The 19,008-nt window shown below is 36.3% G+C and overlaps 1 protein-coding gene across 4 annotated transcripts in view; it reads right to left on the bottom strand.

Moving 5' to 3' along the window:
- The window catches only part of GRID2 (glutamate ionotropic receptor delta type subunit 2), a 1,921,766-nt gene that overhangs the window by 285,891 nt on the left and 1,616,867 nt on the right, over positions 1-19,008 (bottom strand). For all 4 annotated transcript variants that reach the window (XM_074276291.1, XM_074276292.1, XM_074276293.1 and 1 more), the window contains one exon: positions 17,262-17,457. In XM_074276291.1, coding sequence (XP_074132392.1) covers positions 17,262-17,457 — 196 coding nt within the window. The remainder of the gene's footprint in view (positions 1-17,261; positions 17,458-19,008) is intronic.

Below are 19,008 nucleotides of genomic sequence, written 5' to 3'. Positions count from 1 at the left end.
AAGAACTATTAGGGGAGGTGGAGGCCCGAAATGAGACTTACAGACAGCCATGGTTCTATCTGGACCTATGCCAGCTCTTGGGAAGGACTTGGGGTATCAGGTTTTATGCGGCAGGAAGAGATTTGGGAGCCCTGCTCACAATCCAAAGAAGGACCCTCCCAAGGGAAAACATACCCATAGGCTCTAATGCAGTTATTAATCCCCCTCATTTACCCCTATGAGCAGCCATGACCACTTCTCGTCTGGAGAGGAAAACCACAACAACAACCCCTCAGCCTTTGCTCCCTGGAGGACCGCTATCTCCCTATGAGACCTTTATGTCAGCCCTTGCTGGAATATACCCGCTGATAAACCTGACCAGCCCCACCCCTGCCACAAGCTGCTGGCTCTGTCTGGACGCAGCCCCTCCCTACCTTGTGGGCATAGGTGCCACCTCGGGGACAGAGGCCACTCCATCCTGAATCTCTCTCTCCGGGGGAAGAACCTGTCTCCAGAGTGCACTGCCCACGTTCCCAGGTTAACTTTGGGGGGGGGGAGTGAAGCAGGTGCATCAAATCAGAAGGTTATAATCTGGAGCGCTCCCCATATAAAAAGCACTGGTGGTGGTTACCGAGGTTCCCCCCACAAAAATGCTATAAACTTCCTAATACAGACCCGTCAGGGTCCTATCTTTGCATACACTATGGGATTAATCCCTTGTATCACTGAAATCGCTTTGGCCTTGGAAGAATCCCCCAAGCTTTGCCTGCTTGTGTATGTGCTCCCTCAGGTCTCTCTGTATTCTGAGGAAGGAGATGAAGAACATTTTGGTCTGTTAGGGCAAGGAGGCAAGGAGCCTCTTCTAGTTCCCCTTCTAGTGGGGTTGGGGAGAGCAGGCTACACGGCTGTGGGGACTGCTGCCCTGATCCATGGTGACAGCTGTTAGCCCTGGGTCCCCAGGTGGTCCATAATTTAAAGGACCTGGAAAACCAAATTTCCTTCTTGGAGAACTCCCTAAACTCCTTGGCAGAAGTGGTTCTACAGAATCATCAGGGCCTAGATTTTCTCTATCTTAAGCAAGGAGGGGTACATATGGCCCTTGGGGCAGTTTGTTTCTATTCTAACAGCTCTGAGGTGATAAGAGAGTCCCTCTCTGCAGTTAGACAGCAGATCAAGGATTGGGAGTCGTCTCAACGCCAATCAATGTCCAGTCACTTTTCAGTTATTCCTCCTGGGTAACTTCTCTTGTGATCTCCCTGATAGGCCCCCTTACCCTATTTCTGTTGGCTCTACTGATTGCCCCTTACCTAATTAATTGTTATACCACATATATCAAGAAGAGGATGCAAGCTGATAAGTTATTTGTTGCCAGGGTCACTTACTCTCCCCTGGCCTCTGATGAGTCCAGTCTCTAATGGTCTCAAGAAAAGAGGGAAGTGAAGTAGAAAAGCACCCCAAATGGGACTGTGAGAAATATCTTGAATCTTTGTAGTTATAAGTTTATTATTAGTTCTTGACTCCCTATTGCAGATGGTATTTTACAACCCAGATGTATTGCCCTGAAACCTTGAAACCTGATAAGCTTGGTGCTGCCTGAGAATGACCCCCTTAGAGTTATAACATTTTTGCTTCCTGTTTAGAATAGGAATTCCTTTATTATGACAAATGTATCAAAAAACATTTTGATTTCTCTCTCTTTCTATAAATATATGGCCATGAGCCACTCATTACTGACCCCTCCAGTTATGGTGTGGGACTCAGTCCTGGCCAGTAATAAAGCCTCTTAAAACTTCATTCTTTTGGCTGCCCTGCTTTTCTCTCACCTGGGTACTTCAAGGGCAAACTAATATTACAGAGACTTGAAGAAGGCATTGGGAAAAATGTGTGGGGAGAAAAAGGGGAAAATTGTCCAAACTAGGGTTAAGTTTCCACAAAAGTTAAAATTCAGTTTTTCAGATATCTTGAGTAGACAATGAGAAATATTGAAAAACTAAGTTTCCACAGAATGTTGTAAGCCTCGAGGTAATGTAAGATAATAAGTATCTTTGACCACTGAGTTTATAGAAGAAGAGACTCTCTTGGCTTGTAACTTTTGATAAAAATGTCTAGGTTAGACATTGGTTCAAACTGACCAAAGTGGAGATCCCCTCATAAAAAAATGTGATCTTAACCTATGCTATTTACAACTTGAAGTTTTGCAATAACAAGCTGTGCTTTAGCCAAAGTCAGAGATGTTAGTTTATCTTAGGCAGACATTCCTTTTCACCAGATCAACATAAAGTTCCTAAAGAATGTGTCATTGGCTGGTATTATTAACTCCTTTGTTCTTTGTTTTTGGGGTAGACTTCCAAATTTAGATTGTACGCTCCAGTCAATGGAAGAAAAGTACAGGAATGAGGGGAGGTTTCCATTATATAATTCTGTGTTTTGTAGCTTGTGCTTTGCACAAGCTCTGCTAACATTATGGCTGTAGAGAGTTGCCCTTTCTCATTAGGTTATAATGAATTCCTTTTTATCTCCTACCTTGAGAGTCTCTGAATTCAGTTGGGGAAGGATCACTATCCGACACATTTATTTTTAGTTTCATTAACTAATGGATTCTTTGAAAGTCCTCTCAGGATTTGCCATCTGTGGGAAGTTGTCCCATTCCATTTTGGCATCATCCTAGAGTTGGCACCTGCCTCTAGAAGGAAGGAAAAATAATCTTTCTGCCTGAGATAAGCTAATTAATGTCAAGATTTATGAATAGTGGCTTTCATCTATTCACCTCACTTACTAGCTCTTATCCTTTGGGACCTTAAACTGTTTCCCCAGTCTATTGCTCATTTGCTTTGCCTCATCTGTGTTCTCCTGCTTCTTGAATATCTGCCCAACATTTTATTATTTCGCTTTGCTTCTCTTTTAGCTTCTGTGTCTCTTGGCTCCTGATTACTTGGATTTAGTGATTTACTCTGGCCTATCATATGTTTATCTATAAAGCCAAACATAGACTGGTGTTCCTTAAACTGGGTCCTCTCACCTTGTATCAATGACCCATTATTATCTTTTGGATTCAGAATTTATAGCAAGTGTTTGTCTTACAGAATAAATCAATTCTATATTCTGTCTGGCAATTCAAAGGAATTACATAAGAAAGGTGTTGAGGCATTTTAGTGGGACCTTTGGGACATTGTGGACTGTACAATTTGGCTACATACTAGATAAAAAAAAAACTCTTTCTCTTAATAACAAGATATTTATTAATCATAGAATGCATTTTTAATGGAAGAATCTTTTGTTCTATTATAAATGGTGGTTTTATCGCCCATATAGGAGCCTCTTAACATGCCCTCCTTGCCCCATATCTCTTTCAGGCTACAGTTCCTCTCTCCTCAATGGCTCTTCATGCTAAACCAACTTCTTACAAAGACTTTATATAGAATTATACATCATAGATAATTTTATTTCTGCTGCTTTAAAAAATGGCAAAAACATTTAGGATTCCTTTAGAAGCAGTGGGTAGGTGGGCCTGAAGTCAGGAAAACCTGCGTTCAAATTGGAACTTAGACATTTACTAGTTGTTTGACTTTGAGATCTGCATGATGTGTTTGCTTCAATTTTATAAATTATAAAATTGAACAAATAACAGAATTTATATTGCAAAATTGTTGTGAGGATCAGATGAAATAATATTTGTAAAATGCACTTAGCATAGTACCTGGCAGATGGTAGGTTCTAAATGCTTATTTCCTTCCCTTCTTATCTCTTTAAGTAATAGATTTCTCCAGGCTAGATGAGGGAAAACAGGATAGTGAAAGGGCTATAAAGCATGCTATATACAAGAAATAGTAACGGAATGGACCATGTTTAAGATGGAAAAGAAGATAGCAAAAAGAAACATGATAATTGTATTTAAACATTTCAAGGGCTGCCATGACAAGTTGTCTGTATTGTCCCAGAAAACAAAACCCAAGAGTCAGATTTTGGCCCAACATCAGAAAGAATGAACGGAGTTCTACAAAAATAATATAAGCTGCCCTGGGAGATCATTAATATCCTTCTGTGGAGGTGTCTAAGTGGAGTTTGGAAACCCATATGGTAGAGATTTTATGAGAGAAGTCCCTTTCAGAAAAAAAAAATCTGTTTTTGTAAAAAATTAGAAATTGAAAAAAAAAACATTACTAGAAGAAAATGTGAAAAATGGGTTGTTTTTCTTCAATAAAGGATACTTAACAATACACATCTGTGTTTGATATAATCTGATCTTGGATTCTCCCCCCAAACTCAGTATAGTTTGGCAGAGGTGTAGATGTTTTTTTTTTTTTTTTTTTTTTTTTTTTTTTTTTTTTTTTTTCCTAACAGAAACTTTCTCGATGCAAACTTCATAGTCTGACTCAAAATACATTTCATTATCAATACCTCTTAAACGTTTTTTTCTTTTTAATTTTTGAAATCTTGATTATCTTTTTCCTTTGGACTTCACACCTTCCCACTGAGAAAAGGAATAATATATCAATTATGTATGTGAAATCATGCAAAATATATTCTCATATCATGTTAAATTATCATATTCAAACATATTTCCATATCACAAAACAAAGTAAAAAAAGTAAAGCAAGTGAAAAAATTATACTTCATTTTGCACTCAGAGTTCATTAGTTCTCTCTCTAGAGGAAAACATTTTTTGGAAGTATCTTAGATAAACATATTGATTAAAGCAGCCATGTCTTTCACAGCTGATCATAATTACAATATTATTTTTACTGTGCACAATTGTCTTGTAATTTTCACTTCACATTTTATCAGTTCACATAAGTCTTTATGAAACCATCTCTTTCATCATTGCTTATAGCACAATATTATTACATAATAATCATGTCACAACTTATTCATCCATTCCCTAATTGATGAGCATCCCCTTAATTCCCAGTTTTTTACCACCACAAAAATAGCTGCTATAAATACTTTTGTACAAATAAGTCCTTTTTCTTTTTATTTGATCTCTTTAGGATATGGAGCTAGTAGTGGTATTACTGGATCAAAGAATATGCACAGGTTTATAGTTCTCTTGAGTACAGTTCCAAATTGTTCTCCCGATTGACTAGACCAGTTTACTACTTCACCAATAGTTCATTAATATGCCTATTTTTCCTCATTCACCCCAGAATTTTATTTGTTGTTTATGATAGGTACAAGGTGGTACCTCAGAGATGTTTTAATTTGCTTTTCTCTAATCAATTCTGATTTAGGGCATTTTTATACAATTTGATTTAATTTCTTTTGAAAACTGCTTGTTCGTATCCTTTAATCATTTGTCAATTGGAGAATGGCTCTTACTTTTTATCAATGTGACTCAGTTCTTCATATATTTGAGAAATGAGGTCTTTACTGGAAAAACTTGGTATAAATTTTTTAAAATTCATTTTTCCAAATTATCCCCTCCCTCCCTCCAGGCCCTCCCCCCGAAAGCAGGTAATACCATACATTTTACATGTGTTACAATATAACCTAGATACAATATATGTGTGTAAATACCATTTTCTTGTTGCACATTAATTATTAGCTTCCGAAGGTATAAGTAACCTGGGTAGATAGACAGTAGTGCTAACAATTTACATTCGTTTCCCAGCGTTCCTTCTCTGGATATAGTTATTTCTGTCCATCATTGATCAACTGGAAGTGAGTTGGATCTTCTTTATGTTGAAGATTTCCACTTCCATCAGAATACATCCTCATACAGTATTGTTGTTGAAGTGTATAGTGATCTTCTGGTTCTGCTCATTTCACTCAGCAACAGTTATTTAAGTCTCTCCAAGCCTCTCTGTATTCCTCCTGCTGGTCATTTCTTACAGAGCAATAATATTCCATAACCTTCATATACCACAATTTACCCACCCATTCTCCACTTGATAGACATCCATTCAACTTCTAGTTTCTAGCTACAACAAAAAGAGCTGCCACAAACATTTTGGCACATACAGGTCCCTTTCCACTCTTTAGTATTTCTTTGGGATATAATCTCAATAACAGCAATGCTGGGTCAAAGGATATGCAGAGTTTGACAACTTTTTGGGCATAGTTCCAAATTGCTCTCCAGAATGGCTGGATTCTTGCACAACTCCACCAACAATGTATCAGTGTCCCAGTTTTCCCACATCCCCTCCAACATTCATCATTATTTGTTCCTGTCATCTTAGCAAATATGACAGGTGCTATAGTGGTATCTCATAGTTGTCTTAATTTGCATTTCTCTGTTCAGTAGTGATTTGGAACACTCTTTCATATGAGTGGAAATAGTTTCAATTTCATCATCTGAGAATTGTCTGTTCATATCCTTTGACCATTTATCAATTGGAGAATTGTTTGGTTTCCTATAAATCAGGGTCAGTTCTCTATATATTTTGGAAATGAGACCTTTGTCAGAACCTTTAACTTTAAAAATGTTTTCCCAATTTGTTACTTCCCTTCTAATCTTGTTTGCATTAGTATTGTTTGTACATAAACTTTTTAGTTTGATGTAATCAACATCTTCTATTTTGTGATCAATAATGATCTCTGGTTCTCCTCTGGTCATAAATTCTTTCCTCCTCCACAGGTCTGAGAGGTAGACTATCCTCTGTTCCTCTAATCTGTTTATGATTTCATTCTTTATGCCTAAATCATGGACCCATTTTGATCTTATCTTGGTATATGATGTTAAGTGTGGATCCATATCTAATTTCTGGCATATTAATTTCCAGTTTTCACAACAGTTTTTTCCAAATACTGAATTTTTACCCCTAATGTTGGTATCTTTGGGTTTGTCAAAGATTAGATTGCTATAGATGTACCCTTTTTTGTCCTTTGTATCTAATCTGTTCCACTGATCTACCGGTCTATTTCTTAGCCAATACCAAATGGTTTTGGTGACTGCTGCTATATAATATAGCTTTAGATCAGGTACACTTAGACCACCTTCCTCTGAGTTTTTTTTCATTAGTTCCCTTGCAATTCTCGACCTTTTATTCTTCCATATGAATTTTGTTGTTATTTTTTCTAGGTCATTAAAATAGTTTCTTGGGAGTCTGATTGGTATAGCACTAAATAAATAGATTAGTTTGGGGAGTATTGTCATCTTTATTATATTCGCTCGGCCTATCCAAGAGCACTGAATGTCTTTCCAATTATTTAAATCTGACTTTATTTTTGTGGCAAGTGTTTTGTAATTTTGCTCATATAATTCCTGACTTTTCTTTGGTAGATGGATTCCCAAATACTTTATACTCTCAACATTTGTTTGGAATGGAATTTCTCTTTGTATCTCTTGCTGTTGCATTTTGTTAGTGATATATAAAAATGCTGAGGATTTATGTGGATTTATTTTGTATCCTGCCACTTTGCTGAAATTTTGAATTATTTCTAGTAGCTTTTTAGCAGAGTCTTTGGGATTCTCTAAGTATACCATCATGTCATCTGCAAAGAGTGATAGTTTGATTTCCTCATTTCCCACTCTAATTCGTTGAATCTCTTTCTTGGCTCTTATTGCCGAGGCTAGCATTTCTAGTACTATATTGAATAGTAATGGTGATAGTGGGCAACTTTGTTTCACTCCTGATCTTACTGGGAAAGGTTGTAGTTTATTTCTATTGCATATTATGCTTACTGACGGTCTTAAATATATGCTTCTGATTATTCTAAGGAATAATCCATTTATTCCTATACTCTCAAGAGTTTTTAGTAGGAATGGATGTTGGATTTTGTCAAATGCTTTTTCTGCATCTATTGAGATGGTTTTTATTAATTTGATTATTAATATGGTCAATTACACTGATAGTTTTCCTAATATTAAACCAGCCCTGCATTCCTGGTATAAATCCTACTTGATCATAGTGTATTATCCTGGGGATGATTTTCTGAAGTCTTTTTGCTAATATCTTATTTAAGATTTTAGCATCAATATTCATTAAGGAAATTGGTCTATAATTTTCTTTCTCAGTTTTCGATCGACCTGGTTTAGGTATCAGTACCATGTCTGTGTCATAAAAGGAGTTTGGTAGGACTCCTTCATTCCGTATTTTTTCAAATAGTTTATATACCATTGGGGCTAATTGTTCTTTAAATGTTTGGTAGAATTCACATGTAAATCCATCTGGTCCTGGGGATTTTTTCCTGGGGAGTTGATTAATAGCTTGTTCTATTTCTTTTTCTGAAATGGGACTATTTAAGCAATTTATTTCTTCCTCTGTTAATCTAGGAAGCCTATATTTTTGGAGGAAGTCATCTATTTCACTTAAGTTATCAAATTTATTGGCATAAAGTTAGGCAAAGTTACTCCTTATTATTTCTCTAATTTCCCCTTCATTGGTGGAAAGATCCCCCTTTTCATTTGTAAGACTAACAATTTGATTTTCCTCTTTCTTTTTTCTGATTAGATTCACCAAAGGTTTATCTATTTTATTGGCTTTTTCATAAAACCAACTCTTGGTTTTATTTATTAATTCAATAGTTTTTTTTACTTTCAATATTATTGATTTCTCCTTTTAATTTTCGTATTTCAAGTTTAATTTTTGTTTGGGGGTTTTTAATTTGGTCTTTTTCTAGCCTTTTAAGTTGCAAGCCCAATTCGTTAATCTTCTCTTTCTCTATTTTTTTCAAATAAGCCTCTAAAGATATAAAATTTCCCCTTATTACTGCTTTAGCTGCATCCCACAGATTTTGATATGATGTCTCATCATTGTCATTATCTTGGGTGAAATTATTAATTGTTTCTATAATTTGCTCTTTCACTCAGTCATTCTTTAAGATGAGATTGTTCATTGTCCATTTACTTTTTGGTCTATTTATCCCTAACTTTTTACTGAATGTAGCTTTTATTGCATTGTGGTCTGAGAAGAAGGCATTTATTATTTCTGCCTTCCTACATTTAATTTTGAGATCTTTATGTCCTAATATATGGTCTATTTTTGTATAGGATCCATGAACTGCTGAGAAGAAAGTATATTCCTTTCTATTGCCATTCAGTTTTCTCCAAAGGTCTATCATACCTAGTTTTTCTAATGTTCTATTTACTTTTTTAATTTCTTTCTTGTTTGTTTTGTGGTTTGATTTGTGTAAATCTGAGAGTGCAAGGTTGAGATCTCCCACTATTATAGTTTTACTGTCTATTTCTTCTTGCAACTCTCTTCACTTTTCCTTTAGAAAGTTAGATGCTATACCACTTGGTGCATATATGTTTAGTATCAATATGGCTTCATTATTTATGCTACCTTTCAGCAGGATATAGTTTCCTTCCTTATCTCTTTTAATTAGATCAACTTCTGCTTTTGCTTGATCTGAGATAAGGATAGCTACCACTGCTTTTTTGGCTTTACCTGAAGCATAATAGATTCTGCTCCAACCTTTTACCTTTAAGCTATATGTATCTCCCTGCTTTAAGTGTGTTTCCTGTAAACAAAATATTGTAGGGTTCTGATTTTTGATCCAGTCTGCTATCCGTCTCCTTTTGATGGCAGCGTTCATCCCATTCACATTTACAGTTAAAATTACTAATTCTGTACTTCCTGCCATCATATTATCCCCAGATTATGCTTTTTCCTTTGACCCCCCCTGAACCCCTTCCCCAATATTCAATTTATAGACCCCCCTTGTGATGCGCAGCCCTCCCTTTTTTTTTTTTAGTATCCCTCCCCCCTCCCTCCAAGTCCCTTCCCTTATTCTCCTTTTCCTTTTCCCTTTTCCTCTCCCCCCTTTTAATGAGGTGAGAGAGAATTCGCTGAAAAACAAATATGACAATTATTTACTCTTTGAGCCTCTTCTGATGAGAGTAAGATTTACACAATGATTCTCCCCCTCTTTAAATTCCCTCAGATATGGTGTATTTTCTATACCTCTTCCTGGGATGTAGTTTCCCTCTTTTTATCACTCCCTCCCCTTTTTCTGATACTACCCCCTTCCCTTTACTACACCCCCTTCTTTTTTTTTCTTTTATATCAGTAAAATCAAATTATCCATGCGTACTTTTTATATACCCACAACAGAGTTACAGTTCTCAAGGGTTCTGTGTACCTTTTTCTGTTTTTCTTCAGACTTGTGGATGTAGATCAAATTTTTTGTTTAAATCTGTGTTTTTTTTTCTTAGAAACATATAGAATTCCTCTGTTTCATTGAATGACCATCTTCTTCCATGGAAAAAGATGCTAAACTTAGCTGGGTAGTTTATTTTTGGTTGCAGTCCTTGATCTTTTGCCTTTCGGAATATCAGGTTCCAGGCCCTTCTATCTTTTAATGTGGAGGCAGCCAGATCTTGTGTGACCCTTATTGTGACACCTTGGTATTTAAATTGTTTTTTTTCTAGCTGCTTGCAGGATTTTCTCCTTTGTGTGGTAATTCTGCAGCTTAGCCACAATATTCCGTGGTGTTCTTTTTTTAGGGTCTATTTCAGAAGCAGTTTGATGAATTCTTTCCACATCTACTTTCCCTTCTGTTTCTATTATCTCTAGACAGTTCTCTTTGATAATTTCCTGTAAAATAGAATCTAGGCCCTTTTTTTGGTCATAGTTTTCTGGAAGTCCAATGATCCGCAGATTATCTCTCCTAGATCTATTTTCCAGGTCTATATATTTTCCCAGTAAGTATTTGACGTTGTTCTCCAGCTTCTCATTTTTTTTTTTTTTTTTGTTTTGTTTGACTGATTCTTGGGTTCTCAATGAATCATTCATTTCTTTTTGTTCCATCCTGACTTTTAAGGAGTTATTTTCTTCATTCACAGTTTTTAGTTCTTTTTGTAAATGCCCAATTTCATTTTTAAATGAGTTATTTTGCTCTATTGAATTTTTTTCCATTTCCCTAATTTTTTTTTTTGAGAATTATTTTCTTTTTCCAATGCAGAAATCCTATTTTCTTGGGACTTTTTTATCTTCTCCAATTCAGAAATCCTATTTTCTTGAGACTTTTTTATCTTCTCCAATTCAGAAATCCTGCTTTCCTGTGATTTTTTTTACCTTTTCTAATTCACTAATTTTGTTTCCCTGCATCTCCTGTGAATTCTTTATTTTTTCCAACTCCAATTTCAGAACGTTGTTATTCTCTATCATAGCTTCTCTTCCCTTTCCCCATTTTTCTTCAAACTCTTTTAACTTTTTAATAGTCTCTTCTAGGAGAGAGTTATGTGATGGGGGGCAGGAATCGTTCCCCTTTAGGTTGTTATCTGCTGACTCTCTGCTGTTAACTTCCTCGGGGTTGGATACCCGCTCTTTCTCTGTGTAGAAGGAATCTATGGTTTTTTTGGGCTTCTTGCTCATATTTAAAAAATCTTTTGGGGTCTGTCCCTGGGGTAGGAAATTATTTATTTATTTCTTTACCAGCTTCCTCCCAGACTGGATGGATGCAGCAGCCCCTGCACCTGAGCTAAGAGAGAGAGCTCTGGGAGAGAGTTCCCCACCCCCTCCCTGGAAGTGCCTCAGAGGTGACTAGCACTGCTGTGCCCTGTGGGTGCTGTGTTTTAGCGGCTTCCCTGAGGTTCGAGACTGAACAGTAAAGGCGCCTCAAAGCCTAGCCTATGCGTCCCGATGGGGCGTGGATGTCTGCAGCAGGTGAAGTGAAAAGCCCCTGCGCTCAAACTGGAAGCGTCTGCCAGAAACTGCAGTCCCTAGTTAAAATTTCCACTTCTCTGGGACTTCCATTCCACAGCCTCCAGCCTAGCCAGGCACTATGAGTTACCGCCCCACCCACTCTTCAATCTCTTAACTACTCCAAGGTAAAAGCCTGGATTGCCTATGTCGGCCACACCCCCAGTGCCGAGATCTGCTGAGTCACCCCTGGGATCCGGGAAGATCCAATCTGGTTTTAAATTTTAAAGTGGCTTATATTTCTCTTCTGAACTGCTGTTTTATAAGCAGAGAAGAGGTAACAGCCTGTGCCAGATTCTTTTATCTCAGTGGATTCTCTGATCCCAGAGCCCTCCCCAGTGTGATCTGCGCAGTATGCCACTACCCCACCGTCTGGGCTGGCCTCTCTTCTTCCTCCCCTGGGAGCTGACCTTTCCTGCTGAAACTCCAGATTCTCTTCAGCTGGTAAGTCGCGCTTCCAGTCCTTGTGGATTCTATCAGTCCAATGCTATTTCTGAGGCTGATTAAATCTAGTTGGTTGTGAGGGAAGAAAGGAGCTTACACAGTGGCGTGTATCTTCTCCACCATCTTGGCTCCACCCCCTTGTATAAAAATTATCATAGGTGGCAAAGAATCAATCCATATTTTGTTGCATCTCAGCCTCAGAGGCTGCATCAAAAGCACAGTAACTTGTGAATAAAAAGTAATGCACCAATTTCCTCTCCAGTTTGGTATTTGCTTGTAACATTTTCAAGTTAAATAGTAAACCAACAGTATAGAAGCTGATATTGATGTCATTTTTGTCCTCAACGAAGGTGTCTGACAACACCGCAGAAAATACTCTGCTGAAGAGCATGGGGACAAACACAAACCTGTTTCACTCCATCGGTAACTGGGAAATCATGCTTCATCCATTACTGGTGCAAGTATTGCATCAGGAAATTGGCTGATGAAGTTCTCCAGACAACCCAGTTTCATTATAAACTTCCACAGGTCCTCAAAAGTGACAAAGACCTTGGGTCAGGTTGATAAATAAATATGGACCTTTGCTCCCAGACTTTTTCCTACAATGGTAAGACACCAAACAAACATCATGTCGTCCATTCTGTAGCCCTTTCTAAAGCCACAATGACACTTGGGAAGGTTACTATCTTTCAGATGATTAATCAATAAGGACACAGAAATCCTCTACCAGTCAGTACTATACAATCCATATATAGAACAAGTCGTCACAGTAAATGGAGAAATTGTGAATGCTGTGGCTAAGTTCATTTACCTTGACAATGCACTTTCCAGGACTATCCAGATGGATGATGAGATTGATTACATGTATTGCTAGAAATTAGCTTAGCATTTTGGGAGCTCCAAAAGAAAGTGTAGGAGAGAAGAGGTATCAGACTGTTTATGAAATGAGAGATCTGCCTAGTAAACTGGAGATCTATAGGATCTTCATGATAACTATACTGTTTATGCTCAGTCAGCATCATGCTAGAAAACTGAAATGCTTCCACTTGAATTGTCTCAGGAAGATTCTAAAGATTACCTGGCAAGATAAGTTATCAGATACTGAGATGCTCTTTAAAGTTGAAGCACCAAGCATTTAAATTCTACTGCCATATTATTTGAATGCCAAATGCTTGTTTATCCAAAAGACTTTTTATGGAGAACTTACACAAGGGAAGCATTCATATAGTGGTGAGAAAAAACAGTATAAGGACACTCACAAAGTATCTCTAAAAAACTTTAGTATTAATTATAAGATGTGGGAAATGCTGGCATAGGAGTGTCCTGTATAGTGTGTTTGCTTCAAAGAAGGGCTTATAGTCCACAGGCAAAGTAGAATCATCGAAGCAAAAAAGAAATATAAGTTGTGCAAATCCAGAGCCACTTCCACATTAAAAGCTCCAAAAGTGCACTTGTGCCTGATCTGTGATAATATCTTCTAAATTAGTATTGGGCTGAGTGACCACAGCTGAATACATGATACCCTGATGGCAACAATGTAGAATTATGTGTTCTTTGAAAATTAAGGACAAACAACAACCAAATATTTCCCTCCAACTAGGTTTCTTCTTTTTAATGTTCTCTCTTTTTACCACTACCTCCCTTAATTTGCCCTCTTTTTTTTTTTTTTTTTTTTTTTTAGCGCCCACTCATATCTCTTATCCTCTTGTGCTCTTCTTTCTCTATTGGGTTAATTAGATATATCTGTCTTTGAACCAATTCCATTGAGAAGTTCAAGCACTACTCACCACACCCTCATTTCCCTCTCCATTGTAAAAGCTCTTCCTTGCTAGTGTACCTCTTATGTGAGAAACATTTGCCTGTTCTACCTCTTCTCTATTCTCCTACTGCATTCCTTTTTTTACCCCTACATTTTTGAGACATCCAACATAATCAATCAACTTACATTCATGTCCTCTGTCTGTGTAGACTCTAACAATCCTAATAATGATAAAGTTCCTTGGAATTACATGTATATTTTTCACATAGGATATAAATAGTTTAACTGAATCCCTTATGATTATTTTTTCATCTTTACATTTTTAAGATTATGTTGAGTCTTCAAAAGTTGTGTCAAATTTTATTTTCAGCTCTGGTGTTTTCATCAGCAATTCTTTCAATAAAAATCAATTTCCTCCCTGAATGATGATACCCAGTTTTGTTGGGTAAATTATTATTGGTTGTAATCCTAGCTCTTTTACCTATTGCAATATTCTAAGCCTTCTATTCTTTTAATGTAGAAGCTATTAACTCTAAGTCTGTAGTGCTCCACAATATATGAATTGTTTCTTTCTGACTGATTGTAATATTATCTCATAGACCTAAGAACTTTGGAATTTGACTAGATTATTCTTAGGAGTTTTCTTTTGAAGATCTCATTCAGGAGGTGATCAGTGAATTTTTTTTCCCCACATCTATTTTGACCTCTGCATTTAAGATATCAGGATAATTTCCCTGAATTTCTTAAATTATGATGCCTAAGTTTTCCTTTAAAAATTTAGCTTTTAAAAAGTCCAAATATTCTTAAATTATTTTTCCTTCATATTTTTTCCAGGTCAGATTTTTGCTTCCCCCCAACATTTTCTTCTATTCTCTCCCCCCATTTTGACGTTGTTTTACTGTGTTCTAATTTCTCTTTAGAGTTAATAGTTTCCATTTTACTAATTCTAATTTTTAAAGAATTACTATTTTCATTTAGCTATTTTGTAACTTTTTTCCCATTTGGCCAATTCTGCTTTTAAATGTGTGAATTTTTGTATGTATTTTACAAATCTGTAAATCTTCTTTTCATCCGTTTCTTACCATACTCATTTCTTTTCCTTATTTTTTAGCCTATTTCTTTGCATTGAACTTTGTTAAAATTGGCCTCTCTTCATCTGAGGTTGGGGGAGCATTATGTCAAAATTTAAGCTTTTCCACATTTTTGTTTTCAGAACTCGTTCTGTATGTATGCAAGTGTTTGGTGCTTCTAAGATGGTGTTACCTTGGGAGAACTATATTCACTGCTATCCTGGACTGTAGTCTTGGCCACCAATAAGTCCTAAGCCAAGACTCATTTGGTCATGTTTAAGTCCTGATGTACTCAGATTGAAAGTAAATAGTACTCATTTCTGTTTTGACTAGAAACCCTGAGGGTCTTCTCCTCCCAGTTTCATTCAGTCATTCATTCAAAAAAAATTTTTTTTTGAACTAGGTGAAAAAGGAGATTCTTTGCCTCATTTGCTACCTAGTCTATAATCACTGAATAGGTTCACCCTCAGTAAAACTGAAACCTGTTAAAAACCTTAGTTTAAAAAAGGCATGGAATCCCCCTGCATTTAGAGTTATCTCTAGTTGTCCTATCTACATCTTGCCACTAGACCCAGTAGAGAGGAAAGTGAGGCAGGTGACCTTGCACAGCCCCCCTCCCCAACTTAAATACAATTCACTTGCATGACATGGCATCACTTCCCTGATGTTATAGTCTTGTTCAAGAGGAAAGGAAAAACAACAAAATCTGTGGTCTTGTCTTTACTTAGGAAAATATCCCTGCTTCCTTGCAGCCACAACTACTAATACTCCTTTTACTTCTGGAATTGAAACTCGGTTCCTTGCTACTCTTTATAGTGCTAGTGCTCCTCTTCACCCTGGAACTGTTACCAAGGCATCTGCTCCACTATGATCAATCACATGCACTCTTCTCTGATCTGGAAGTGTGACTCAGAACTGCTTATAAAAAATAATATTGCCAACCTGCCCCAGCTGCATCCAATACAAAGGTGCCCATAATCTCTTTCTCACCAATTGTCTTGATCTCTCACCATCTGATACTGCAGCAGCTGCTTCTGCTCTTGAGGCTGTCTCCAAAGCCTTATATATTCCTACTGTGCTCTGAGCTTTTCTTATTCTGGTGCATCTCCTGTCTTAAATCTTCTTAGCTTGTTTTCCCTCTGACTTTTTGTTGTCTCTGCAACTCCAAAATTTGATTTGAGACTTTAGTTTAGTGTTGTTTGGAGGAGAATGTTAGAAATTTCAGCTAAATCCCAATTTGTACCCAGCTATCTTCATTCCTTTGGAAATTTTTTTTCTTGCACTACTTTTTCTTGGAAATGTTAGGAGAAAATTAATAAACATTAGTAATCATTTAATTACTCAAGTTCATAAACATTACTTGTCAAATTGTTCTTATTACAATTATTACCAGACTACCAAGAAACAGAAAAAATATTGCATGTTCCAGTTCAATTAACTGAATTAACTGACTCTTTGATTCTCAAATAAGGAATATTCTCTCCATTCTTTGTCTCAGATCATTCCTAAGAGTCCTCCCTCTCCCTCTTTGCTTATTTAATTCTTGCCCTTGTTTAAGGTTCAACTTTCACAGTTTTTACCTGATCCTGTCAGTTTATATTGATCTCCCTTCCTTTGACTTTAAATATTCCTTTGTCTTCCAGTTGTAATGTATTTATTGTAAGTTACTAAATATTCAATAGAATGTAAGTTCATTGAAGGCAGGAATACTTTTTTCATTTTTGTCTTTATATCCATACTACCAAGCCTAGTACCTTGTACATAGTAGGTACTTAATGAATCTGCTGAATTAAATACTCATTTTCTTTTAGAATGCTCTACAAGCTGTGTATCTCTCAGTTCCTGGCATAATGACTTGTACATAGTAAGCAGCTAATACATTTTTAAATAGCTGACTAAATGAAAAAATGCTTTAACATGAAAAAATTACTACTCAAGTCATATTTTAAAAAATGTACAAAAATGTCTCCCTGTAAACATTCAGAACCCCAAATGAGTATGTTTTGATAAGATGGACTAGTCTCATAATCACAAAGCAACAACAAAATATTAAAAAAAAACAAATGTAGAGAACAAAATGTACTTCATTATTAAGATGGAACTGTGGTGTCATTGTGGTTTGGGATCTGATGAAGAACCTTTTCAACCTTGTTCTTTGACCCTTTTCTAAGCAAAAGCAATTTCAAATTGCTAAAGGGATTTGTACTTTTAAAAATTCATTGAAAAATGAACTATTAGGAAAAATATAAAAACTTTCTATTTCTTGCCCTTGTGCAGTGAATCCTAAATTAAGTCTAAATTAGAACATGGAGATGGAATGTAGAACACACAGAAACAAGTAAGGCCTCAAATAATTCCCCATAAAACAATTCCAACACAGGAATGAAAAAAAATCAGTGATTATTTTCACCAAAAAGCCAATACCTTTTGAATTCCTGCCGGAGACTCCAACACATTGTTCTCTGATCCATTACTTCTGTTAATCATTCGCCACATTTGGGAATACATATTATCCCTTTCAAAAGGATTCATTCCTTTCATGCGAACATGCTCATAGACTGCAGAGTCCAAGACAGTACCATAAGGAATATCTGTTTGCCTCGAAAGATCCTGGAGAGACCTTCATTGGGAAAGAAGAAACATGGGACAAATGAGATCATGTTTGCAAGCCAATCAAACTAGAGGGTTGGAGGCAAATTTATACAACGTTAAGTGAAGACAGTTTTCAAGATCCTTGGTTTATTTGTTTGGTTTTGAAAAAAAAAGGTGCAAGCTATAAGAGGGACTTTTACATTTGTAATTATAAGAAAAAAGAGCAGTTTAGGAAATTATTAAACAATAATAATTTTCTTTAGCAAAGGTTTTCTAATTTATACAACAAGCTACACTAAATTAGATGACAGCTAGGTAATAGCCTAAATATATTGCTATATATGCTATTTTCTTTTTCCGAGAGTAGGCTAAAAGGTGACAGTTTAGAAAAGAAATGCAATTTCTTTTTTTCTTTTTTTTTCCTTAATTTGATGTGTTGCAGGGTTTTTTTTTGTTTGTTTATTTAATTTTTATTTTATTTTATAATTATAACTTTTTTTTTGACAGTACATATGCATGGGTAATTTTTTACAACATTATCCTTTGCACTTACTTCTGTTCAGATTTTTTCCCGTCCTCCCCCAACCCCCTCCTCCAGATGGCAGGCAGTCTTATACATGTTAAATATATTACAATATATTCTAGATACAATATATGTGTATAGAACCGAATTTCTTGTTGCACAGGAAGAATTGGATTCAGAAGGTAAAAATAACAGTTTACACTCATTTCCCAGTGTTCCTTTTCTGGATGTAGCAGATTCTGTCCATCATTGATCAATTGGAATTGGATTAGCTCTTCTCTATGTTGAAGATATCCACTTCCATCAGAATATATCCTCGAACAGTATCATTGTTGAAGTGTATAATGATCTTCTGGTTCTGCTCGTTTCACTTAGCATCAGTTGATGTAAGTCTCTCCAAGCCTCTCTGTATTTCTCCTGTTGGTCATTTCTTACAGAACAATAATATTCCATAACATTCATATACCATAATTTATCCAACCATTCTCCAATTGATGGACATCCATTCATCTTCCAGCTTCTAGCCACTATGAAAAGGGCTGCCACAAACATTTTGGCACATACAGGTCCCTTTCCCTTCTTTAGTATTTCCTTGGGATATAAGCCCAGTAGTAGCACTGCTGGGTCAAAGGGTATGCACATTTTTATAACTTTTTGGGCATAATTCCAGAGTGCTCTCCAAAATGGTTGGATTCTTTCACAACTCCACCAACAATGTCCCAGTTTTCCCACAGCCCCTCAAACATTCATCGTTATTTGTTCCTGTCATCTTAGCCAATCTGACAGGTGTGTAATGATATCTCAGAGTTGTCTTAATTTTCATTTCTCTGATCAATAGTAATTTGGAACACTCTTTCATATGAGTGGAAATAGTTTTAATTTCATCATCTGAAAATTGTCTGTTCATATCCTTTGACCATTTATCAATTGGAGAATGGCTTGATTTCTTATAAATTAAAGTCAATTCTCTGTATATTTTGGAGATGAGGCCTTTATCAGAATCTTTAACTGTAAAAATGTTTACCCAATTTGTTACTTCCCTTCTAATCTTATTTG

Source organism: Sminthopsis crassicaudata, chromosome 6 (assembly GCF_048593235.1).
Source record: "Sminthopsis crassicaudata isolate SCR6 chromosome 6, ASM4859323v1, whole genome shotgun sequence".
Lineage (NCBI taxonomy): Eukaryota > Metazoa > Chordata > Mammalia > Dasyuromorphia > Dasyuridae > Sminthopsis > Sminthopsis crassicaudata.
The sequence above is the reverse complement of the archived record's forward strand: the minus strand, read 5'-3'. Positions and strand labels throughout refer to the sequence as shown.